We start from the raw sequence: 27,633 nt of genomic DNA on the forward strand, positions 1-27,633 counted from the left end.
GCGTAAAATAAAAGAATTTTAATAAAATTTCATACTGGCAGACAGGCTGGCCATTATTGTAGCTGCAGGTTCCTCTATGATTACAATAGTCGGAGGTACAAGTTTCACACCTCCTTCCAGATTTGTGTGGATTTAAAGAAAAGTCATCTTTGTATCCTTGAGGGCATGTACACTCAAAAGAACCGAATGTATTCTTGCAACTTGCAGCAATGTGGCAATCGTTGAGTTCTGGTGATCGGCATTCGTCCAAATCTAAACATTCAACACTGTAATACTCATTATTACATTTTATTTAAAGATTGTTACCGTGAAGATGTGATACGCTATTGACTGGTGTCGCCCAAAGAGGACTCGTTCCAATATTGTTGCTCCTTCTGTGGATAGCTCCAAGGAGTTGTTTCTGAATCTCCATTTTGATCTGTGGCCGTATTGTTTCTGCGTTCTCCTCAATCTGCAGTGTCATGTTGATGAAAACAGGCTTGAGTGTCGACCCAGGAATTGTGAAAATGTTGTTCAACTTAGCACCCATGTATGCATCAGAAAACGGTGTCATCGACATTGCCGATTCAAGCTTAAAAAAACACATAAATTAGAACTACGTAAATTTACAAACAAATATAACTTACAGCTCGAACGGCCTCGTACTCCAATTGTAGATACTCCTGGGATTCTACATCTCTCAATTTGTCATTCCAAGTTAATTTATGTTCGTATATTTTTTCAACCTGGATCGCAGCCACTACGGAAACGACCCGTTTACACGGCTGTCGGTGGCTATGCCTGCTGTAAGCGGGAGCACAGTGGCAGGAAGAAACGCCTTGTTCGGTTCTACATATTTCATGCTGGTCAGTGTCACAAGTGCTCCAGTCACCGACAATGCACGTGTCAATCCTTACTGGAGGCTGCTGAGGTCGCTTATGAGGAGGTCGTTTTTGCCTATTATTAGATTGCTGTGGCACACCCCCATACACCCTATCACATTGACTACATTAGTGATTATATTTTCACATATTTTTTTAAAATTTGAAATGTTCCACAATTATTATATGTAATTGAAGTTAAAATCTTAAAAAATTAATTAAAATTTTGAAAAAATTGTCGATATTAATTACCCTGCAGTGGATTTGATAGTCTGAGCTCTTGTCGGTTTTACACCAGCTGTCTCGCTACCACCGAAAAGACTAATGTACGTTCTCTTTCCATCAATTGACACAAAATGTTGTCCTTCTTCTGCAGTTGTTATAACAGATATTTCTGCATTCCCTGCTCCGGGTATACTAACTCCTTCCAATTCAACTAATATTTAAATAAATAAAAAAATAAATAAAACTATTCCTAATAATATTAAATATGTAATCTAGGAAAATATGTATGTACAGTTAGATATAGTCAATTACCTGGGTAAATTACTGGTTGACCGGTACTAGAAGCAGGACCATGAATGGCAGATACAGTTACATCAAATATTTCCCCTTTAACAGGGGCAGTTACAATTGGCCTTTGCTTTAACCCTGGTTTGTATTCAGGATCGTCAAGAACAATGCCGGGTCTGGGTAAGTATCCACTATGACTTGTCTCTGAATTAAATAAATAAATAAGCTACATTAATTGTTTATTTAATAAAAACTTATTGACACTAGCTACATAGAATTATATGATCATGAGAAATGTTTTCGGGATTTTGTGTTAGCTCAAATTTGATCAGCATATTGCTGATTAATTAAATTTATTTGAAAAATTAACCCACTAATAATGAGATAAAGATCAAAAATTTTAACATTGAATTGTGAAAAGATTTGCTTTCACTTTACCATTGAATTTTCTTAAAATAATACAATCGACTCTTGACAATTTGAAACCCAAGGGACCACAAAATAATTCAAATTATCAAGAGGAAAAAATATGTTAAGAGTTGATATGCATTTTTAAAGGTTCTTACTAATAAAAGATCATAAAAATAATGGAAAAGTAGAAATAGATCAACTAGAAGTGAATATTGTTATGCACTATTAAAATATTTATGAAGTGGTTTTATTTTAATGTGGTCAGGCGTACTTTGTCTAAATGATTTTCCAAAGCAACCAGTGCTGAAAACACTGACAAAACACTGAACACCATATATAACAAACTAGAAAAAATTCTAAAAAACTTTCGGCTGCAAGGGATATTATGAGTGTATCAAAATACCCAGATTTTTTTCGGTTATCAGGCAATTCAAATGATCAAGTTTCAACTGTCAGCAATGATTAAACCAAATGTTTTCCACTTAAGCATTAAAGGATATATTTTAAAATAATTGTTTTTAAAGAGAGAAAGATGAAAGTAGCCAGGCATGCATGTACAGGGAGAATAAGCAGATCAGGCTGTGACATTAGAGGTAAAAGGTGACAAAAAATAGGTAAAAATAGGTTTAAATAATCTGGAAAAAATGAAAATGGATAAATGTCATATTGGCTATACATGACGTTAATAAGACTTAAGACTCATGGCTCATTAATCTGGTGAACAAGTGAAGCTCAACAAAACAATCTACAGAGAGAAAGGGATGTAGGACCAAAAGCAAGGGTGGAGGACACTAGGAGACTACTCAGTATGACCACTCCCCCATTGCACCTGACCACCAGAAAGATAGAAAGCTTCTCTTTTTAAAAAAGATGGTTCCTACTCACATTAAGTTTTTTAAAAATGTTGTTGAATGTGTTATAATCCATTACTGTTTTGACTAGCAAATTAATAGAAATTATAAATGATGGAGTGAGTGTGGAGTTCAATCCTTTTTAAAAAAGATGGTTCCTACTCACATTAAGTTTTTTAAAAATGTTGTTGATTGTGTTATAATCCATTACTGCTTTGACTAGCAAATTAATAGAAATTATAAATGATGGGGCGAGTGTGGAGTTCAATTAATGTGAGTAGGAACCATGTTTTTTAAAAAGGATTGAACTCCACACTCACCCCATCATTTATAATCTTTCCTGCCTCCAGGATTCAAATTTTACCTATACATATGTATGTAATAATATCAAAATAATAACAATTTATAAGAAGATCTCTTGAGTTCTGGTTAGTGCCAAAATTCAAAATATCTTGGACTCGCACTTTGCTTCCACACTCCTGGAAGGAATACTACAGGGGCAATGAAAAACAACCCCATAAGCTGCCTTAACTACTAACCTACCTCTGTTAGAAATATACAAAGTGAAGCTGGTAAAGTCAACAAAAACAAGTAAATTGTATGTGGACTAAACATTTCAGATATAAAACAATAATAAATAAAATCAACACCCATTCCTAAAAATGGGACTAATTATGATACCAAGAAGATCCTTTGAATCTTATAAAATTTTAACTGACTATAAACGAGAAGAAGAAATCAGGAGAAAATCAAATACAATTTATAGTATACAGATGGCACAAAACCAGGAAGGAACCTGATATATTTTATGCAATCCCAAAATATGAGCACTCAAACTCATTAAAGAAGTACACCTTGCTATTTAAATTTGAAAAACATGCTATCAATGCTTGTTAAATGTTAAAAATGGATAGACTGACAAAAAAAAAAAAAAAATCCTCATAAGATCAGACAGCTAAGTAACCCTAAAAACTTAAGCATGTAAAAACATCACATTCATTATAGTCTGTGAATGCATCCAAAATCTCCAAAACCTTGGAAACTTGGGTGCCAGGACAAAAAGGAGGTTTGGGTAATAAACAAGCAGACAAACTGGCTAGAGTTCTGCATAGGATCAGAACCTATTGCTAGGATAACAAAATCAAATACAGACTCCTCCATTCCAAACAAAAGTAAAAATGGACGAACTCTCACTAAAAGAGACAACAATGTGCAAACACATTGCACATTAGACAGGGTAAAAGGAGAGTGATAATGCTATATACCGGTCACTGGCATTTGAAAAAACCTCTACATGGGTATTATCAATGCTGACCCCATTTGTAAGTTATGCAATGAGCAGGAAGAACTTGCTAGTGATCAATGGAGACATAACCTACGGTATAAAGAAGACGTGGGAAAAAGTCTGTGACTTACTACTTTTTAAGAGAAGGATCAAGTCAATTGAACTGAACTAAGAAACTAGGTACAGAACAATAAGCTTTTTAGCATGACATCATCAGCCAATTGTCTGGATCCCATGGTGCACAGAATTTATGGTTTTCTTGTCAATTGCATGGGTGACAAGCTTTCTGAGTCTGACCTTCCTTATGATTTTGCACCCCTTTTTGCTTCCTAAAATTGTGCACACATTTTATTGCTTCCTTTTTATATTGTTGGAACAGGTCCTGACTCAAACTTGTTTCTGATATCTTTCTTGTAATGCAGTTCATTGTATTTTAAATTCAAAAAAGTATAGTCTGATTAAAACCTTCACTTCTTTATATAGTAAATTATTTTTAAAAAAATCTTTACTGAATTTTCTTTATGTTTAACTTTCATTATTGTAAATTTATGTTTAGATTTGTTAACCTATATTAATAATTGCTTTAAAGCCCTGATGAAGAGGATGCATTCCTTGAAAGCTTGACTAAGGAATTGAGTACTTTCTTTCAAATTGGTTCTATCCCTAATTTAATGTAAAATTATATATGCTGGAAAATGGAAAATAATTTGTAAATTCTGGAATATGTCCAATGAAATAATAATTCGTGTATGTATTTATAAAAAGTACACCCACCATTTCAAAATATTCAAGTTTAAAAAAAAACTACAATCAGCAATTAATTGCATGAAAGTGACTTTTATTATAAATCTGCCTACATAAATATAACAACACTAGTCTGATAAAGCCCTTGTCATGAGCACAAATACATAATAATGATTCACCCTATCACTTTCTGCAGGCTAATTGTTCCACTTTCTACAGGATACACATTAGTCATTCTTGTTTTGTCACCCTCATCGTTTTTTAAAACGAAATGTAGCTTAAAAAGTTTTTGTACTAGGAATAAATACTTTCGAACTTTGTCTATTTACTTTTTAATAATTTAGTTATGCTTGAAAAACATTAATAGATTTGTTAAGATCTTTAACTTAGGGGTTTGTTTTTAATATAGAAAGATAATAATCATTATTTTGAAAGGATTTAAAATTATGATGGGCGAAAATTACCTTTAAACGGTTTAGTTGCGATTGACGTCTGGTCCCATTTTGTCTGCTTATGGACGTCTTTATGAGTAACTGCTTCGACGATGGACGATTCGATCAGAGGCGAAGAGACTGAAGTCGAAGGGAAGTCTGTGACAACTTTTTGGCCGAGATCGGCCGGTCGTGTAGTCGAAACGAACTCAATTTTGGGTGTCACCACATTTTTATCATTCAGTTTGGATGTGGTCGAGACGGTGGTCGGTGCGTCTTCAGTCGTAGTGGTAGTGGTCGTCGTCCTTTTTGTTGTTGTAGCTTCGGTCGTGGACATTTCAATTGTCGTGGAAGAACCGGTGGAAATATTCGGTTGTAAAGTAGGAGTCGCAGTAGTGACGATGTTAACGGTCGAGGAAACATCGACTCCGATCACTTTGGTCGCGTTGATCTTTGGTATCTGGGATGTAGACGGTGAAATTTTCACATCAGACGATGTTATAACTGCTTGCGTTATGGGAGTTATAGCCGTGGGCTCCATAAATATTTTGGTACTATCTTTTGTCTTGTTTTCGTTCTTTTTTTCATATTCGGGCTTTGGTTTCGTCGGGCGGAGTGGTGGCCGAAGACTGGGCGGGACGTTGTTAGGCTTCGGTGGATTGGTCGGCACCAACTGTTCTGGCAGGGGGACGCCGGACACAAAAGGTTTGACGACGTGTTTGTCCAACGGTTTTTCGAAAGGATAAGGCGGAGGGTCGTGGGTCGTAGGTGGAGGCGGAGGAACGAGAGAAGGGGGTGGCACGAGCGAAGGCGGAGGAGCCGGGTCGAGCAGCAAAGGAGGAAGATCTGATATCCTCGGTGGACCCCTGTTGTTGATCCTGTTCCTTATCATGGCCGGCCTTCCTGGCTGACCGTTTCCATTGAGGTATTTGACGAAATCGTTTATGAATTCCCTAAGATCAGGGTTAGTCTTTCGGTTGTCTCCTCTCGGGACAGTCGCCGCCGATGTGGCAGTATTCGAGGGCTCCGCCTGAGGAATCTCTCGACCTCGGGGAGCCCCATTCCCTTCCCCCGAACCAGTCGTAGTTGGGATTTTGCTCGAAACGACAGAATAGCTTTTTGTCGGTACGAGTTCGTAATAGTTTCTTGACAAATCATTGTTGAAGTTGAAATGCTGTTGGATATCAGGACGGTAGCCTTCGTTGACGGTCCTGTCTCTGCTCCTTCGGGTGTCAAAAGTCGATTCTCCGTTGGAACTGCGTCTTTGGGCACTTGTCGATTCTATAGACTGTTTTATCGTTGCGTCTGAATTCAGTTGTAAATCACCGGTTTTCGTTGGAAGTATCTGCGGGCCTGCACCGGCAGTAACATGGACAGCATCCTCTTTGTGTTTTGAAGTAGGGAAAACTGAAACAAAAGATGCTAATTAGTCAATAAAAAAATCAAATCAAATTATATTCATCTAGTTTATACAAGGTCTATTGGAATTAGAATAGGCTACTATTGATAGTTTGGTCATTGCCGATCATCCCGTTGATTTGATCATTGACCTGCACTTTGGTCGGCATTTCGCCATCTGCAGTGGTTGCTTCATTTGTTGCTTCAGAGACAGACTGATTTGAAGCCATGATGATCTGGACCAACTAACAGGTCAAGAAGAAATTTCGCAATCACTATTCAAATCGTAAGGTGTATTTAAAAGTTTCAAAATCAGCAAATAAAGTGAAATTTTGAAATAAATAGAAATGTCTTTAATCCAACGGATCTAACTAATCCAGGCAAAACCGTCCAATATACTGGAAAGAGAGATTGTCAACTTGACCCATGGAAAATAACGTAAATATTTAAATCAATTTGGTTTTGTGTTTCTGATCAATGGAATACGTCGCAAATGCTAGCCAGTTCGTGATCTTAGGATTACAAGAGCTAACTTATTATTGTAATTTCTAAAGAGGCTTTGCTACGGAAAAATTAATGCCATACATAATTTTCGATCCATTGGTGGGTTTGGTTCGCTGCCTCACCCTGCTTATAACCCTGAGAGCATGAACAGGCGAAATGATCGGAAACGATCAAATTACAAGGTCTCAAAAAGAATTCAACTCTTCTCTTAATTTATTATGAATTTATGCTAAAACTCCGCCGAAGAAAACTGGAATCGTATTACTTGTGTCAAATATTTTCAATTGAGAATCAAAGACCCTTTGGTTGGGTTTGTTTCGATGCCTCACCCTGCTTATAACCCTGAAGAAAAATGGGTTTAAAGCTGTGGAATCGTAGTACTTTTGCAAAATAATTTTATTTCTGAATCAAAAAATATTTTGTTGGGTTTGTTTCGGTGCCTCATCCTGCTGAAGAAAACTGAGTGTAAAGCCATGGGGTCGCAATAGTTTTGCCAAAAGTTTTTAATTGAGAATGAAAGAACGTTTCATAAAAATAATTTATTTCGTTAGTTCCTTTAAATTTGTTCCACTGAAATAGCACTGAAATGAACAAGCCAAAATAGTTATTTTTTATGTGATTGATACGGCGCGAACCTGAAAATATTTCTGACCACGAATGTCCTCAGAAGAACGCATATATAATTTTCGTTAGTTTTTCAAGACTCCTCGACCAAACAGTAAGATTTGTTTTTGTTGAGGTCTTTGAGGTGACGAACCTGTAGTTTGGCCGCCTCGGATCCTATTTGACTGCCCATCTTCAATGATTGGGTTGTTCAATACGACCACACTACAAAAAACGACCAGTGACTGTTTCTACAGTTTTACAATCGGACAAAACACTTCGCTTGTTGAGTATTAAACTTGTAAAATCCAAAGTTTTCGGAGAATTTCTACAAGTCGGTTTGTGTACTGTTCTAATATAACTTTCCGACCCACAACTGACGCAAGAGTCGAAAGGGAAAGTCGGAAAAAAAGGGTCAAGTTTTAGACAATTAACGAGACAAAGGCTCATCGCCGGACCCGATTTGCAATCGATCACCCACCTTTCACCTATTACCATTCTAATTAAACCAAGCCCCATTAATGGAGCTTTAAGTCTAGCTAGTTTAAAGGCAACGCTGTGACGTCTCGTATGGCAACGTCGGCTTAACGGGTCTAACGGTGTTCGGGCCCCTTGCATTCTTGCTAAGGACATCCACGTCGATAAACACGAGAAGTGGGACGCTGGGTCCATGGGCGTTCGCTGTCCTTAAACTGACACGCTTCTTACATGGGAAATCATAAAATGCAATTGCTATTAAATGAGCTTGGTGTTCAATGAATCCATGGCCAAAAAGGCTAGAACGCAAAGAAATCCGCTTAACACCCGACCCTAACAAAAACCGACAAGAAACAAAAGTTTTAGCAAGATCAAGTTATAAGTTACCCACAACCAAAAAGTAAGGTGAATTAAAACTGCCTAAGCAAACAATTGATCATATTGCTGCATTATAAACCAAGTAGAGCATTTAGATTTATGTTTTAAATCACTTTCTTCCAAATTTGTTTACTTTTACAAATATTTATTCATATGTGGAAAACATTCTTCATTATTGTTTACTATTTATTTAGAAATCGTGAGATGTAGGTTTTTGAAAAACATTTTCTTTATCGTGCCAACGTTTCGATCTTTATTGAGATCATCTTCAGGGCTCAAAGTGTTTGTCTTCTGTGTAATTGTGCCATTCTTGCATGTCGTGTCGAGAGTGCCCACTAATCACCACACATTGTTTACTATGAGTTTGACACGATTATTATTATGGCTATTTGCGCAGGGTTAAATTTAGAGAATGAAATAGAAGTTACACATCTTCACTAGGCCACCACTCAATCCGCATTTATTTTTTTAATTTATTAGGAAACACTTTTATTTTTGTGCATCGACTGTTTCTTCAGGATGTTATGGTAGATTTAGTTGCTAGACTTTATTTCTTATCGCAAAATTATGGAACGTTTTGGGTTGAACTTGGCACATGTGTTCTTTAGCGGAGAAACTCTTAGAATTTTCAAGTTATTTTGCGATTTCCTATTCGGTTCAGTGAAGTGGTGAACCTGTATTTCGGACCTTCAGAAAAGTCTAAAAATTTTTATTCTTGAAAACATAAGTTTCAATATTGTAAATTATTATTCGGGAATCGTGAGATGCGATCTGGTGTGATGTAGGTTTCAGAAAAACATTTTCTTTGTCGTGCCAACGTTTCAATCTTTATTGAGATCATCTTCAGGTCCTGGGATTTACAAACATTGTTTAAATTTAAAAAATACATGCAGGATGTGGAAAAAAGTGAATTTATACAATGCAAAAAATATTTTTTATATTAAATCAACGTATTTAACTCATATATGACTCATAACTACTGACTCATATGCAGAAAACCAACACTTTGAGTGAGTAGAAATACTTTATAACGTCTACCATTTAATCGATATAATTAATATCAACCTTCAATATTACAATTTTATATTAAAAGCAAGAATAATGCTATAATAAATAAGAATTGTTTGAAAGAAAGCACTCAGTCCCTTCGTCGATCAGTTTTAGATAAATCCAAACAAACGTTCATAAAGACTGCAGTTAAGTATTATCAATAATCTGCAAGGTTACACATAATTTACAATCTATTAGGTTTCGTGTACCGATTGACCAAATAAATTCGTTTCAATTAATTAATATTTAATTAAGGTTTTGGTTGAGATAAATGACAAAAAGGAGGGAAAATTCAAAAGGTGGGGTAGAGATGGGAAGTTGGTGTCCGAGTGGATCGAAGTCACGATAGCTCAAGTGGTAGTGCAGCGGGGTATTTAGCCGAAGGTCGTGGGTTCGAATCCCGCTCATGACACTGACTTTTTATCTCAACCAAAACCTTAAGATTAATTAATTGAAAATAATTTACAATGTGTGGTGATTAGTGACCGTTAGTCGATGATTATTCGGGAATGGCGATGAATTCTTAGACTTAAAAGTAGGTTCTCATTTTTTTCTAATATTATTAGGTTTTGCAACGAGTTTCACATTTAAAAAAAGAGAAGTGTATGTATGTGTATGTACTTGTAGATTAGATTCCGTAATATAGCAAAAATAGTAGAAATTATAATAATAATACTAATAATAATAACGAAGTTAAGAGGGGGTGTCGGTGGCCGCAACAGTGTAGGCGTTGACACGGAGCTCATCACTGTAAGGTGAAGGTCCCGGGTTCGAATCCAGCGGCATTCCAACCCGACATACTTTCAAATGATCATCGGGTTTAAAGCCGCACTGTATGAATTGTTTTACTTTACTTAAGAAAAAAAAGATAAATTTTCATGATAAAAAAAATGAAATATGTAATATTTTCAAGTGTAATCGTATAAGATCCAAATCAAAAATAATTTCAACTTGAAAAATGGAACCTTTATCTTTGGCCTTAATTAAAATCACCTAACATCCCAGGGGAAACTCCCAGGACACTCCGTCAAAGAGGATGAGTCACTGCAAAAAATCTGAATCCACTTTCTCCTTCTATTTTTATTTTCAACTCTCCCCGAGGGTTGGGTCCAAGATCAGATTTTTTTTTACATAATTCAATTAATTTAACAGTATTTGAAAAAGTATTTGAAAATAAAAACGGTATTTGAATATCTATTGCTTTGTATTAAGCAGAAACAAGGTATAGAGTTTGCAATTTGGCATGTATCGCCTTTGTAATTACACTTTATAGGTCCGCCATTAAATGTGTCACGAAAATTTAGATATCTTTTAATCTGTAATTAGTCTATCTATAAATAGACTACATATAATAAACTATCTTTAACTCAGGTCGTTTTCTCCGACAAGGAAAATATTGTCAGATTATCTGCGTATCCAATATAACATGAAATTTTAATTTAAATTACGTTAGTGACCTTAAATTTTGTTATTTGTATCAAAATAAACAAATATTTTTTTGTTTCAACTTATTTCAGGATGTTAATAATACAATAATTTTATGGTCTTACAGAGACCTCGTAGCCCATTAAAACATAACCAATGACTAAGTCTAAGGGGCAGAAATAAATTGTTTAGGTAAATTCTTAATAAATTTTCCTTTGTAAAAGGATTTATCAAATTTACTTGATCTTAAATCATCTTGATCAAAGATTGAAGATTGTCAAACATTGCGAACGTCTGCAGGGGGGTGAAACGCCTGACAGACATATCTGGCGAGACCAGGCGCATCAGGATAAGCAGAAAGACCAAAAAAAAAAAAAAAAACATTAAATTTAACATTTAGTTAAAACCGATGCAAAGATGTTCTCACGGAAAAGTCGTTTGACTATTAACAAATTTGATTTTCCAAATTTTTTTCTTGCCGAAGTTTGAGTTTGTAATTTGCTCCTGTATGATCAATTTTGTTTGTTTTTTATTGTTTTTTATTTAGACGGATTTAATTGATTTTTATTATAAAAGTTCGTTGTTTGTTGCATTTTCAAGCAAATAATAGCCAATAGGATGTGATTCAAAAAAATCCGTGTCCATTCCCCCTAGCAACTCGTAAGCGAGTTTCTCTTTTCCACTCACGGTTTTTTCCCTTAACCAACAGCTCTGTGTAATCGGGCTGTGTCATTGTTATAAAACCTAGCCGGATTATGTCCGGCTTAGATTAGCCAAAAAACGGACAAAGCATAGTCATTGCGAATGATCGAAAATGGGCATTTTTCGAGAGAAAAAAAGTCGTGCAACTGTGTAAAAGGGAGAGTACAATAAAGGATATATGTTCGCTTTCAAAAATCGTATTAATTTATTAATAAATAATCTAGGAAGAAGAATAATTGTGAGATTTCTTCACGGGGGTTTGAGGGCTGATGAACCAGTTGTTTTGGTCATTTCCGATCGTTTTGGTCCGTCTATCCTGGCTGGTTGGCTAATTTGTTTCATTGCCTCACCTAGCCTATTCAAAATCCCAAAACCTTGATATAAAAAAACAAACGTCTTAAATCAGCCCTTCAAAATAAAATACAAGTGAATGTTCTTATAAAAAGAATATTTATATATTCAGATAAAAAAATAAATGCAAAACCCCCTCTTCTGTACTCAATATTAAACCCTGAAACTAATTCTGATTCTCCTTCAGCAAGGTCAAAAGGTGAACGATTTGTTTCGAACAAGCAAGAAATATACCAAAAACCAAAAACAGTAAAAAACAAAAAAAAATATTTTTTTGAAAAATTATAAAATCAAGAAAATCAAATCTCCCAAATAAAAAAAACAACCCCTAAAGCCAACAAGGCTATTCTTACTTCATAAGAAATGGTCTGAGCCACAGAACGAACTGCCCCTAATATAACATAATTAGAATTAAAATACCAGCCACTAATTATCACCCAATAAACCTCAACACCTAAGAAAACTAGTATAAACAACCCCTCACCAAAAAAAAAGAACAAACATCATAGCATAAAAGACAAAACTATTATAAAGATTGGATAACAATAATAAATAAGAAAATTAGACTGACAAGGATATCTCTGTTTTTTAAAAACTAACTTCAATCCATCAGAGAAAGGTTGTAACAGCCCCATCAAGCCCACTTTATGAGGACCTTTGCGAAGCTGAATATAGCCTAAAATCCTTCGTTCTAACAAAGTAACAAATGCTACAGCCTACAAAATACATAAAATCAAAAGCAGTGCTATCTGTAATCTATTTTTATTGCGCTAATCTGCCAAAATAACAATAACAGTCAATCAAAAAAATTATTCCGACTATTCGGTCCTCTCGTACTAGAATAATTTATATTAATTAAAGATAGAAACCGACCTGGCTCACGCCGGTCTGAATTCAGATCATGTAAAAAATTAAAGGTCGAACAGATCTAATTATTAAGCAGCTACACTTAATATTAATTGTACTCAATTAATTAATCTTTATGTAAGGTATTGGTTGAGATAAAAAAGCCAGTGTCACGAACGGGATTCGAACCCACGACCTTCGGCTTTCAAATGTTGTGTAATCTATTTGATTCTCGGCGACAAATGAAATAGCCACGGAGAGCTTTAGTGAAGATGTACTTCATTTAACTGATTAAATTCATTTGATTTCGTGGACCGATTGTCCAAAAAACATCTTTCAATCAATTAATCTTTATGTAAGGTATATGAAAGGTTGGGTTGGGAAGTTAGTGCCCGAGTGGATCGAAGTCACGATAGCTCAAGTGGAAGAGAAGCGGCGTATTTAGCCAAAGGTCGTGGGTTCGAATCCCGCTCGTGACACTGACTTTTTTATATCAACCAATACCTTACATAAAGATTAATTAATTGAAAGATGTTATTTGATCAGCCGGACCATGAAATCTAATGAAATTAATTTTAATCCAACATCGAGGTCGCAAACCTCGCCATCAATAAGAACTCTCCAACAAGATTACGCTGTTATCCCTTAAGTAACTGAAACATAATCAGCACAAAGCTGGATCAAATAAACATTAATTAATGATAAAAAATAAAGTTAAATAAATTTACCGATCTCCCCAACAAAATTTACTACAGTAAGCATAAAATAAAAACCTGTAAATTTATACTTGTACAATAAATAAAGTTTTAAAGGGTCTTATCTTCTACTGAAGACATGTCTGCTTTTTTCACAGAAAAATAAAGTTAATTAATATTTATATTATTATTATTATTATTAATTAAATAAAGAAAGTTAGCCCCTCGTATGACCCTGGAGATATTTTACATATTTTAATGGAAGTAGCGAGGACAGTCAGGTCAAAGTGGACGGAAAACGTTGACAAGATGGTTTTACAGATTTTGGAATATTCACTGAAAGATCCTAAATTAATTTCTATATTTTTTCTTTTCAGACATTCTTTCGATCCACTCTCATATTCAAGTAGAGCCAGATATTTAACTAAACATACCTGAGCGACAATTAAGGAAAGTTGGCGATTTACAAGGATAACTTTACGGTAATTTCTCGTTTATGAAATTAACAAACATATATCTTAAATTTTTCAGGCTTGTGGTTGATAAAGCGAGCTGGCAATATTTAAAGAAAAAATATGTAAAAACGACATACCCGTGAAACGGCGGTATACAAAAGGCCTGCTAGATTGTCAACCGTAATATGAAGTATCCCAAGGACCCGTTATCAGGAAATGGCATCACTCGAGGCTTTTGCAGTTGGTATTCTTGTGTTCTCATAGCGGATCATTCTCCACACCTTTAACAACACGCTCGCAAACACGAGGATTGAAAAGGACCGGGAACGAAACGGGTATTTTGTAGTTAGATTGAATCTGAGGGTGTTGTCGTCCCAGGATTGAATAAGTTCGGCTGACTAGTTGCTACATGTACATAGACATAATGTTATTGGGATCTTCTCCGAAAAGTGGGGGGTGAAATTGTTTATTTATCATGGCATGTCAGCAACCATGAAAGGTCGTAACGAACAGGATGCACGGATTTGCTCTTCAGAAAAAAAAGTCTATTTATATTCTGACCTAACGACGAAGGCTGTTGGTAGCTCACTTTAGCAAATACACACTTGCAAATTTCAATGAACTATAGTAACTTCATAATGAAACCTTCACAATAGGTAAAAAGGAGAATACGTCAGCGTTAGTTGTTGATTTTGTACATACAAATCAGTACTCAAAAGGACATACAACACATGCTCCGAGTACGTCTACGAATGAGGTAACAAAAGAACAACTATTTGTATCGAGTTTTTCGTATTTGAAGGGCAGGTCTTTCAAAGAGATTCCCTCGAAAGCCCGCATTAGTGAAAGGTCAGAAAACCCAGACTGATTTGGTAAGATGAAGTTACCAAAGACATGGTAAAATACAGATTCGCAACTGGATAGCGTCTTCGTCGAAAATTGACTCTCTTTCTTCTACATTTTACAAAAACGGGACATCACCAGTCAGCGAAGTCTACAAGCGTACATATGACAGTAAGGTACCAAGCGATGCAGCGAAATCACTGGAAATGATAAGATGGCATTTCAGAAATGTATATGCAGGGTGTTCCGCTACTCGTGTTACAAACTGCCAGTAGATTGTACATTCAAAATGGAACCAAAAAGCCCTAATTAATTATGGCCCGAACCTCAAAGGTTTCGGAGTTATTTCACTTTTTCTGATTTTTTACGATTTCACGACCTTGCTTCAAATAATCAATGATAACTCCAAAATTAAAAGGTTTTTGGACAAATCCGTTAGTGAAATAAGCGTTTTAGTAGCGAGAACTTTGAAAAATAATTTTTTTTCAAAGGTGAAAAAACTTACTATAATGATTCTAAACTACTATTTCCAAACCTAGAGACCAGCAAATTTCAGAAAAAGTACTCCATTTAATTATTCGTTTTAGTGGTGTATTTGCCTTTTTATTTACTTTTTCAAAGATGAATAAATTGATCAAGGAAAAGAAAAACCCTGGTTGAAGGATTAGTAAAGTGGAAAGATTAATAATAGTAAAAAATAAAAAAACCAAAGAAAATTTTGAATGTTTAATAAATTTATATATATTTTATATAAATTTTTATATATGTTTTATAATATATAATTTATAAGTGTTTAATAAATTCATTAAAAATTTCCTTAAGTTTTTATTTTTATTATTATTAATCTTTCCACCTTACCAATCCTTCAACCACGGTTTTTCTTTTTCTTCATCAATTTCTTCCTCTTTAAAAAAAGTTATTAAAAAGCATTTACACCACTAAAAAGGTTATTAAATGGAGTACGTTTTCTGAAATTTGCTGGTCTCTAGGTTTGGAAATAGTAGTTTAGAATCACCATAGTGAGTTTTTCAACTTTGAAAAAAAAATTAAAGTCTCGCTACTAAAACGCTTATTTCACTAGCGTTTATAAGTTTAGTATTGATCACACCTTATTTGAAATTTAACATAGGTTTCAATGGTATCAACGGATTTGTCCAAAACCTTTTAATTTTGGAGTTATCATTGATTATTTGAAGCAAGGTCGTGAAGTCTTAAAAAATCAGAAAAAGTGAAATAACTCCGAAACTGTTGAGATTCGGAACATAGTTAATTAGGACATTTTGGTTCCATTTTGAACGAAGAATTTACTGGCAAAGTTTGTAACACGAGTCGCCGAACACCCTGTATTTCAAGCTTTAATTAAGCCCGAGTTTGCGTTCTCTTTTAAACGTTTGGGCGAAGAGAGTTCTTTCACGGTTTTTTGAGTCCAACAAAGCACGTTTGGGACGTGTATGAAGAAACACACCTTTGTAAAGAGTAGACTCAAAATGAGAAGAAAAGAAAAATATACCTCGAGATAGTTAAATAACTAAGCCAAGAAACACATGGCAAATGTAATTCATGATAAAAGTAATAAAATATAATATTAGGGAAGGCTGTAGTTGGGGCTTTCTTCGTCCCTGCTCTACTTGCCATCGTCTTACCAACAGACTTTTTAAATTTATTTAGATGTTTTTATTTATTCAAGTAGTTTCTCGAGTGTTATTAATACCCATGGAATCTGTGATTAACGGTAATTGCCTATTAGTATTTTTTCAATTATTAAAAACAGGCTTTAGAAATTAGCTCCTTGGGTTTTCATAACAATTTATACAACACGTGAAAGTAAACGGGACTTACAGAAACCCCGTACGGTTGCGGGAGAAAAAACTACACCGTCAAAGTGTTTCGGTACTTGAACACACATTGGAAGAAATATTATAACGACCCTGGGACCGTGAAAAGCACCGGTATAATATTGTGCATCAGCCTGCCTGCTTCATTGTGGCAGATGATGTATTATGCTGTTAAACTTAAACACATCTGTGACATTAATCCAGCAACATGACAATCAGGACGACCATCATTGATCTGTTTCACCTATCTATAAATGTAGTTCAGTAGAACTTCATGGGCGTCTTCCGCGGCCTTGCTTGTTTTTTCATTTTGACTAATAATATTCGACAACGAAATAATCAACGAAGATAATACTTTTTTTTGTAATAAAGAAGACTTTAATTTCAAAACAATATTTTTTAAAAATGAATCGAAAATATTGTATACGTAAGTTTTTGAATGTGTAGCCCTTTCGAAAAAAAATGCACAAAACAAACTAGTAATTCGATTTGAAAAAAAAGCGTCTAAAGCGTCAGGACTTACATAAGATCAAGTCCATCACAGCTTTTGTTGATGTTGAAAGGCTTTTGTGGGTCATATCTGAGGGAAACCGTGAAATGGACTGAACGGTTTTCTTCACCCATGAAGCCAATCCCACAATCAAAATTTAATTGGACCTAATTAGATCTAGCCCAGGGATGAACCCTAAACAGAGCGAGCAATATTGAATATATATATAGTTTGTATCACACACTAGCGAAAGAAAATTGCAAAATTATGTAAAAAGTCAATTTAAAACTTTCAGCATTATTCTTTTGACACGAGAATCAAATAATTTTTATGTTGTAATCATTTTTATTATTAGAGCAAAGAGTTGGATTGTAAAAAAAAAATTAAAAGTGGTTAAATCAATGCAACCCATGGACGTGGCAAGCACGTAACGGTCGGTTTCGTAACAATCAATAGGTCATCACGCCCTTTGATCATCACGTCAATAACCTTTAACCGTTTATGATGAATTTTTTACCAATTAAACAAAGAGGAAAATATTGACAATAACCCATGTATGTCACGATCGGAAGATCATACTTATGTTTATGGAAAATGCATTATTAATAAAAACAATCGTCTAAGTTCTTCTAGAAAAAGTTTATTAGAGCTTTTCGAAGGTAAGAACCTTGTGAAAAATGGATCCAGGATAGATTTTCATTGTCTGCACGGCTCAAAGACCCCTTGGACAAAAGGGGTACGGAGTCCGTGCCGGCATAGAATCTTAAGACATTTTCACCGTTGGACAATAGACAAGGAAGTTGACGAGTTTTGAAAGGTTCTTTTTTTTTAAACAATTTATATTCCATTCATTTCGGGTTAGTAACCAGTCTTTTCTTGATTGACGTCATTCTGGCATTCTTTCATCGTAGAAAAGTGTTAAAATCCAATCAGACAAATTGGTTATACAACTACACGACCCTGCACTAGAAGTGAAATCGGAAATCCGTGACTACTAGGCCGTTTTGGAAGGTTATGGTTAAGGATATAAGCGGGGTGAAATCTTTCGCCAAGAAAGCACATATCCACACTCGGTTGCAGTTTTCAATGAAAAATAAAACTTGTTTTTCCAAACTTAAAACTCAAGTAAAAAGAAGAGAAAAACTACAAATGAAAATTACCAGATACGACGTGGTTGAAAAGAAATTTTGATCAGAAGTCCGGCGTGATCTTTTATTAAAATTTTTAAAATATATCAAATGTTAAAAAATCAAAATGAAAATAAAAAACCGTTGAGCTTTTTTGGGGAAAGAATAAAAGAATAAAGGAAATTAAGCAGAAGTACCAAGTATAACGTGGATGAAAAGAAATGAGGGATGGAGGGAGGGAGAGAGGGAGAGAGAGAGAGAGAGAGAGAGAGAGAGAGAGAGAGAGAGAGAGAAGAGAGAGAGTGAGAGAGAGAAAGAATGGTGTGATAAAAAAACGACAGGGATAGAAAAGANAGAGAGAGAGAGAGAGAGAGAGAGAGAGAGAGAGAGAGAGAGAGAGATTAGCAGAAACACCAAGTACAACATTGTTGAAAATAAGCTCTTTTATTTTTCAGGAGCTCAATGAGATCTTGTTTTTAAAACTGATAAAACAGATCAAACGTTAAAAATTCAATGTGAAAATAAAAAATAGTTGACCTTTTTTGCGGGTAGAGAGGAGATTAGCAGAAGCACAAAGCAAAACGTGATTGAAAAAATAAGAAATATTTCTTTTTCAGGGGCCCAATGTGTCTTGTTTTTAAATTGTTAAATGCCATAAAATAGATCAAATGTTAAAAACTCAAAATGGGGAAAAATAGTTGACCTATTTTGGGAAAAGACATAGAGAGAAAGAGAAAGAAAGAAAGAAAGAGAGAGAGAGAGAGAGAGAGAGAGAGAGAGAGAGAGAGAGAGAGAGAGAGAGAGAGATTAACGGAAGTACCAAGTACAACATGGTAGAAAAGAAAAAAGAAACTTTTTTCAGGAGCCCAATGTGATGATGTTTTTAAAACCGATGAAATAGATAAAATGTTAAAAACTCAAAGTTAAAATAAAAAATAGTTCACCTTGTTTGGGGACAGAGAGAAGGAAATTAAGCAGAAGTACCAAGTACTACGTGTTGAAAAGAAAAAAGAAATGTTCTTTTTCAGGAGATCAATATGATCTTGTTTTTAAAACTGATAAAACAGATAAAATGTTAAAATCTCGAAGTCAAAATAAAACATAGTTGACCTTCTTTGAGGGTACAGAAAAAAAGATTAGAAGAAGCACCAATTACAACATGGTTGAAAAGAAAAAAAAACTTTTCCATGAGCCCAATGTTATCTTGTTTTTAAACTGATAACCAATACATAAAATGTCAAAAACTCATAATAATAAAACATAGTTGATTTTATAGCTGTGCTTTTCACTTGATAAGGAATAAAACTTAAATAAAATTAGTTTTTATTCCTTTCAGGTACCAAGCATAGCGATGAAATAAACTAAGTATTACTACTTACTCCAAGTATTAATTCGATTTGGATAATTGTATATACTGGAGGAGTCATTTATTGGTTAAAGGCGTGAACTTTAACCTTGTAGTTATTCTGTTCACATTTTAATATATTTTCATTAGTCGAGGCATTTCATATATCCATTGGGGAATTAATGATAATGCCGCCCATATGTTGTACAGTAAAATGTTACACGGAGAAAAAATCATTTATTTTAGCAAAACAATGTAAGGGATAAGATGATCACGATGAAAATTGAAGGTGTGTACTTTGCGGATTTAGAATAATTTGTTTCTCTGTAGATGAAATCGAAATCGAGGACGATAGGGATGTACCCAGTGACGGCATTGTTACAAAATCGAATAATACCCCACATGTTACCGTCGACGGCTATATACCCTACAGCACCCGAGCAGGTGGTGCCGTTGTGCCAAAGGCATTTTAGATTGATGGATTGGGTCGCTTTCTCATCAAGAAACAGTTTACAGCGCGGAATTTTTTTTTCCGTGGGGCAGAGAATCTTAGCGCACTTTACCGGCTTGATCGTCAGGGCTTTGATCGGGTACACGTCGTATGCTTGAGCAGCGGAACTGGCTACGAACCAGGCGACCGCGTTACGTTCTTCGGATTCCCAGTCGTCGATCATCTGCTCGAGATCTCGAGCAAAGTACTTTTCAGGCCAGGAGAGGACTTTGAAGTTATAGGCCGTGGACGGCTGAATTTCATTTTTCGTAATGCAAATACTCAAATCGTGGGCTACGATTTTTAAATCTTCGTACGTCTCCGATCGACAATTTGGGTGAAGCAGGATCTTTTGGAACTCGTAATCGTACTCGATGTCGGAGTACAGCCAGGCTTTGAATACGCTCGGAGAAGGCGAGACCTTCGGCACACCGTCTTCAAAGGTACTCACGAACCTGCACGTTGTTAAAACTTTATTCGTGTTCAGCCAAAAGCCCACAGCAAAACGTGAATCCTTAATGTGATGGATGACAGCAAGGTTGAAATCCTCTGGGGGTGCAGCAATGCATTTAATGCATACTGCAATTACCATTAATACAAAATACATCCAAAATGTTTTGCTCTACATGTGCGTCAGTACTATTTTCCTTAACACATGTTTATAACACTAATGTCAAAAACCAATCCAATTTTTTATTTGGAATCCTTCTAGTAAATATCAAACACTTTTGATACTAATGCTGACAACGTAAAATTTGATGTAAAAGGTTTTTACTTCTAACATAACATTATATATATTGTATGTACATTCTTTGGATAAAGATGTCATTAAAATTAATAAACATATGATATTTTATACCGTTCTTGAATGGTAAAGCCTACATTGGGGGCGTCGGTGGCCGCAATGTTTAGTCGTTGACAAGGCGCTCATCACTGTAAGGTAAAGGTCCGGGGTTCGAATCCAGCGGCCCTGTGTTCGAACCCGACATAATTACAAATGGGCTTTTTTTTCAAAAACACTGGCACCCTGAGGGTTTATATGACCTCTGCTGTTGCGAATCCTCGTTTAAAAAAAATCGTACGATGAAATTTCATTTTATTTCTAAATATTATTTTATAAACAATATTAACGTGCAAAGTACAACAGCAACTTGAGCCTGCGGATTGCAAGCAACCAAAATGTCTGATTTTTACGATCAGGCCAAAAGTGGTTGCATCAGCTGATCGACATTTCAATATCAAAATTTTATGGTTGTCATCCTTGCTTGAACCTTCGTTTTTTTTATTTTGATCCGACAAATATAAAAAAATATCAATCTCAACTGAAATAGCGGCAAATTATAAGACGGTGCTGGATTTCAGCGGAACATGGTGCATTGAGAATGGAATGAAAGCTGGATGGAAACCCATAAATCTGCGGACGATTTTTCCAACAAAAAATATTTTTGAGCACAAAACATCTCAAAATATTAAGCCAACAAGCATAAAAACTAAATATGTATTCATAGTTTCCTTCGTGCCTAATAACTGTGTAAAATCGTAGACAGCCTGAAGTACTCGACTTATGGAAGGTACTGAACATATGAAAATCTCAACCAGTTTTAGCCCTTTAAACTGTATTATGCAATGAATAGTTTCGAACTTGTAAAAACTATAGTTAGTAATTATTACACTAGAAAGAATTTCGACTAGAATTTTTTGTACTAAAATAATGGCTGCTGTTTTGTTTTTGTGCTATGACAAGCTGAATTGAATGGCTGGACGAAAAGCAGAAAAGAGCTGACGGTTTTTCCTACAATGAAATTACTTTTGGGCACAAACAACTCCAAAATAATAAAATAACAGATAATATCATAAAAACTAAAACTCGAATAACAGTTTCTTAAAAAATCCTTTACAGCTGTATCTGAACAGTACCTGTAAATCCTTTTCAGCTATGCGCAAAGCTTGTATACCCTTAGGTCCTTGTATTATTGAAGTTATCGACCCGTTGATCGACCTTTATCAGATGTGATCGTTTCAATTTAATATTATGTCAAGAGATATAATATATAAACTATATACACTATAGTTTATATATTATACACTAGAATATATAAACTAGCAATCGATATACATTTTTTTAAAATCCATGTTTAACTGTGTGCAATAGTTTAGATAGCCTAAGGGCAACGTGATGATGAAATTGACCTTCCAGAGGTTCTCTACAAGTTGTGTCGTTTCAACAATATAAAATACATTTATTGATAATATAGTTAAGTATTACCTTTGAAATAATCTCAACTGGAAATCTTGCTACGAAAATATATTTTTTTAATATTTTTTTTTCAATTTATAATTCATATTTTATAATTCATAATATTTTATTATCCATTTAGCCTGGAGATGGATGGTTGGATTTTAAGTAGGAAATTGCCGACTATTTTTTTCCAACTAGGAAATTACTTTTGAGGACAATCAAAATATCAGGTCAATAGATAATAGTATAAAAACTAAAAATCGGATGGTTTTTTCTTTTTAATCTATGCTAGTAAACAACATCAAAGCGTAAATAGCAAAATAATAAATAAATAGCATAAATAATAAATTATAATGTGTGATGTTCAGGGACCGTTAGCTAATGATTATTCGGAGATCCTAAGATGCGGTCTGGTGTGACGTAGGTTTAGAAAAACATTTTCTTTATCGTGCCTACGTTTCGATCTTTATTGAGATCATCTTCAGAGCCTGGTATTTATAAACATTGTTTAAATTTTACAAATACATGTAGGATGTGAAAGAAAACAAAGAATTTATACAATGCTAGAAAATTTTAGATTAAAAAAAATTAATTTATACAATGCTAAAATTTTCTGACATTGTATAAATTCATTTTTTTAATCTAAAATTTTCTAGCATTGTATAAATTCGTTTGTCTTAATCTAAAATTTTATAGCATAAAGTCATTTTTTTCTTTCACGTCCTACATGTATTTGCAAAAGTTAAACAATATTTATAAAATCCAGGCCCCGAAGATGATCTCAATAAAGATCGAAACGTTGGCACGATAAAGAAAATGTTTGTCTAAAACCTACATCACACCAGACTTCTCATGATCTCCGAATAATAAATATAATAATTAATAATAATATAATTTATATTTACATATAAATAAAAACCATAAATAATAAAATTAAAAAATAGCAAAATGGCAACGTTCCTTCGAAGGTACCGACCTATGGTCGACCTACACAGTTGTGGTCGTTTAAACTTCACAACAAAATAAGTTTTGCACTTATTAATAACACAATTATATTGGAAAAAATCTGGCTAGAAATGTTTTTTCGAAAATGAAGGCTGCTATTTTGTTTTTGTGCTGAGACATGCTGAGAATGCTGGGTGGATGAAAGGAGAAAATGGCTGACTTTTTTTTTTTTTTTAAAGGAAACTACTTTTGAGCACAAACAATTAACAAAAAACAACATAATATTAAGCCAATGAATACGACAAAAACTAAAAATCGAGTCTCAGTTTTTTCCGATCTACGTTTAACAACTTTCAAAAACGTAGATAGCCAAGGGTCCATCAGCCAGTCGGCAATCACCAGTGATCATTTTAATGCAATGTTATTGTATAAATTATAATTACTAATTTAAGCCAACAGTTAAAAAAAAGTCAGCAGTTTTTTAATATATGCTCACTCAACTACGTATCACAGCGTAAATAGCCTAAGGACAACGTTTTGTTGAAGGTATCATATACCAGTTGGGCTCGTTTAAACTTAATAATAAAAGTTTTGCACTCATTAATAATACAGTTCAGTATTACATTCAAAATAATCTAGACTAGAAGTTTTGTACGCACATAATGGCTGCTGTTTTGTTTTTTGCCACGACAAGCTGATGGGGTTGGCTGGATGAAAAGCAAAAAATTAATGGAGATTTCCCAAAAAGGAAATTACTTTTGGGCAAGATCAGAATATTCGGTCAACAGATAATATAAAAATAGGTTTTTTTAAAATCTAATGATCGACAACAACTATCGAAGCGTAGATAGCCAAGGCCAACGTTCTGAAGAAGGTATCAAATTATCGGTTGACCTGCACCAGTGTGTTCGTTAAAATTTATAACATAACAAGTTTTGCATTTATTAAGAATTGCATTAAAGTATTAGATGTGAATTAATCTTGACAAAAAATCCGTGTACGAAAATAATGGCTTTTTTGTTTTTGTGCCATGACAAGCAGCTGGATGAAAAGCAGAAAATTGCTGACGGTTTTTACAAACAGGAAATTATTCTCGGGCACAACTAACCCCGAAAATTAGTCAACAAATAAGACTAGAACAAAAAATTGTCTCACATATTTAACCTATGTATTCTTACGATTGCCAAAGTATGGATAGCTTAAGGACAACGTTCTATTCTACCTATTGTATTCTTACCGGTTGTGTCGTTTAAACCTATAATAAAATTAATAATTTTACACTTATTAATAATACAGTTAAGTATTACAATAAAACAATCCAGACTAGAAATCTAGAAAAAAATAATGACTGCTGTTTTGATTCTGGCATGTCAAAATGAGAGGGGTAGACGAATGAAAATACGAAAATTGATAGAGTTTTTTCCAAAAAATAAATTACCTTTGAACTCTAAAAACACTATTTAAAGCCAGAAATAAGGACATGCATATTTTACAAATTAAAATCGGTCTCACACCTTTTAAATCTATGAACAACTGAAAATGTAGATAGCCTAAGGGTCTCGACCTATTGAAGGTCTCTACCAGTCGTGGTTGATTAAAACTTATAAAAAATTCACTAATTTCGTGGTCCGCTTGACCAATTAATATATTACAATTAATTAAGGTTTTTAGTTGAGATAAAAAATATAGTTTTACAATTTTTAATCCTACAGATATTAATTTTCAATCAGCGTATTTTTATATAATTTAAAACTGGGAAATGGGCGTTTAGGTGACAATCATAAAATATTAAATGTTGATGAGAACATGAATTTTAATGCAATTTGGCTCATATAGTTGTAAACTATGCACCCATAAAAAAAAACTTCAGGTCCTCAACTTATCGAGGTTCTTGTCGACCTTCACCGATTGCGGTCGTTTAAACTTCATAAAAAATTAATGGTTTTGCACCATTTGTTATTGATTATTAATTATGACACTCTAATGTGTCATGATGCTAACGAATTTAAACTTATCTCGTAAAATGAACAGGCGAAATGCGATTTTTCTGTTATTGTTTATTTACATGGCTCTCTCTCAATAATACGATTGAAAATTCACCATGAGAAAAAAATTGACTAGAAAACCAATTTTGAACTTGTGAAAAAAATAATGCAAATCCGCTGGTTAATGTTAATTAATTAAAAGCCTGCGTTCAACCGAGTTTGTCCAATCTGGCGAACAGCACAGCGTAAAGTTAAACGCGTTAGAAAGTAACTAATTAGCACAAACCAGGCAATGTTTTGAATTTTCTAAAAATACTTTAAACCCTGACGCATCTTATCTTGACCTAGCAAAAATCAAAATTAGGCGCGTTTGAATAATCAAAAATCGTCAAGGAATAGTCAGTAATCGACCGAGTAATTAAGATAAAACCCATATCGCGGTGAAATATTGACTGATTTTGTATTAAATAAATTTTTGACGAAACATTGTTTTATATAAAAGGTGTTTTGGGATTGAGGAGAATCTCGCCCGACCGGTCCCCTTCAGCCCTCAGGTAACGGATCTTTAAACACCACCTTCCAAGATGCTAGATTATCACAAGGAAATACAACTGTTTTTACAACATTGTTTATTAAATGTCATTTTTTATTTTGTCTTGATTATAATGTTTTTCCTTTTGTTCATTCAAGGAAGTGAACGCTATAGTGTTAATTTTTACTAAACTTTCTAAAATTGTCTTCCAGTTTGACAAGAAACAATTGAAAATTCCATTAAAAATATAAAAAGAGTAAAAAGAAAGTCGGCAAAGTCAACGGGCCGTGTCGGCCCAGAGCCTAGCGTGAGGCCACGAGGATAGACCATACCGGTTTCAAAAGTCAGATAAGCCAAAACAGTCTCGATATTTCCGAAACAATTTTGATTGTTGAAAGTTCATTAGCAGATATGACCGTCTTCGACTACTGGGGAGCCAATGTACCCTTCCATTTCCCACGAAGTGCCGTTTTTTTCTCCTCTTTTGTACTGCAGAAATTGTCGTACGGTTGATTCGTACCAATGTAAGGCCGTACAACAGGAATGCTTTGTAGTTTGTACATAGGAATAAATTCTGAAAAGGCGGCCGGATCCTGTTTCATTTTTTCCCTACGGTCTGCTAGTTAATAACTATCTCCAACTCTCTTTTTCTTGGTTTTTACGTTTTATGCAACAACCTTTTATAAAATTTCGCTTAATCTTATATCGAAAATAATTATTTAAGTCCACAAACCTCTTAGAATTGACCGAATTTAAACCACGAGTATAAGCTTACTGTCCACTTACTTCTCGTGATAACCCGAGATTATCTACTTTCCTTACTATTTAGTGAATGGTATTTTTAGTCGATGACTTTCCAATTGCGAACAAAGAAGGAATTTTCGAAAATCTTTTTTTTAATTTTTTTTTCCATCTGACCTGGATCTTATGAAATCATATTTTGAAGAAATTTCGGTGCCTGGACCACCAAAGGTCAAGAAAGATCACTGGAGTTCACGGCCCAATGTAAAAAACATTAAAAATCAAATTGCCTCTAAACTTTCTCAAGCATTACCAGCATACAAAGAATAATACAAAAATGTGCTGCTCAATTTGGACGTGTTAAAAAATTGAAAAATTTACAACTAAAATTGCCAAGATTCTCACTTTTTGTTAAACTGTACGTAAAATAGTGTAGAGATTTTTGTATGAAGCTTGTGCATTTTTATTTAGTTGCCGTAAAGGGTTGATTGCCTGCGGCATTAAGGTCCAGGGCAAAAAATCTTACGAACCTCTGTTCTAAAGCATTAAAGTCACTGAGCCTTTTTTTGTGAACCGTCTTGTGGCCGGAGAATGGAACGTTTGCCCACAGCTTCTTCCTAGTCTCATCGGAGAGGATTTATGGCAGTTATTCTACCACTGGACTACTTATTAAATAATAATTGGATTTCCTGTAACTTACCGTCGAATGAAGAGACTACGGATAAGGCCGTGACCAGCGCCAAGACGGCACGGTGGCAGGAGCCCCAATGTTGCATCTCGAGGTCACTGACACGCACAATACATTTCAGTCACATGCAATGTAATCAAACGATTTTTTCACGTCCACTGATGATTTTTCCCCGGTGCTCGTCTCCTCAGCCGATGCACATAGCTGGAACGTCCTCGTGGTCGTATCCGAGACTTGTCCGAGTCGGGTATCCACCCGGTTGAAGAAAACAAGTACAGGATGTTTTCTTTTTTTTATGTTTTTAGAATTACACTAATGACGCTCTATGCCTCGCGGATTTGGTACTTGGTAAACACTGAAGAGCCGAGAGGGCAGATACCTGCTGGCTGCGGGT

General features: G+C 34.7%; 1 protein-coding gene across 2 annotated transcripts in view; it reads right to left on the reverse strand.

The window, feature by feature from the left end:
• LOC106664609 overlaps window positions 1-27,633 on the reverse strand; it is a 29,101-nt gene extending 1,468 nt beyond the window's left edge. For both annotated transcript variants that reach the window (XM_014390502.2, XM_024226083.1), the window contains exons 1-7: window positions 27,252-27,633; window positions 5,129-6,502; window positions 1,398-1,577; window positions 1,113-1,296; window positions 627-972; window positions 307-571; window positions 36-252 (exon numbers count right to left, since the gene is read on the reverse strand). In XM_014390502.2, the coding sequence (XP_014245988.1) occupies window positions 36-252; window positions 307-571; window positions 627-972; window positions 1,113-1,296; window positions 1,398-1,577; window positions 5,129-6,502; window positions 27,252-27,327 (2,642 nt within the window). In that variant the 5' untranslated portion in view covers window positions 27,328-27,633. The remainder of the gene's footprint in view (window positions 1-35; window positions 253-306; window positions 572-626; window positions 973-1,112; window positions 1,297-1,397; window positions 1,578-5,128; window positions 6,503-27,251) is intronic.

This window comes from Cimex lectularius, unplaced genomic scaffold (genome assembly GCF_000648675.2).
Source record: "Cimex lectularius strain Harlan isolate CLEC.00 unplaced genomic scaffold, Clec_2.1 scaffold112, whole genome shotgun sequence".
NCBI lineage: Eukaryota > Metazoa > Arthropoda > Insecta > Hemiptera > Cimicidae > Cimex > Cimex lectularius.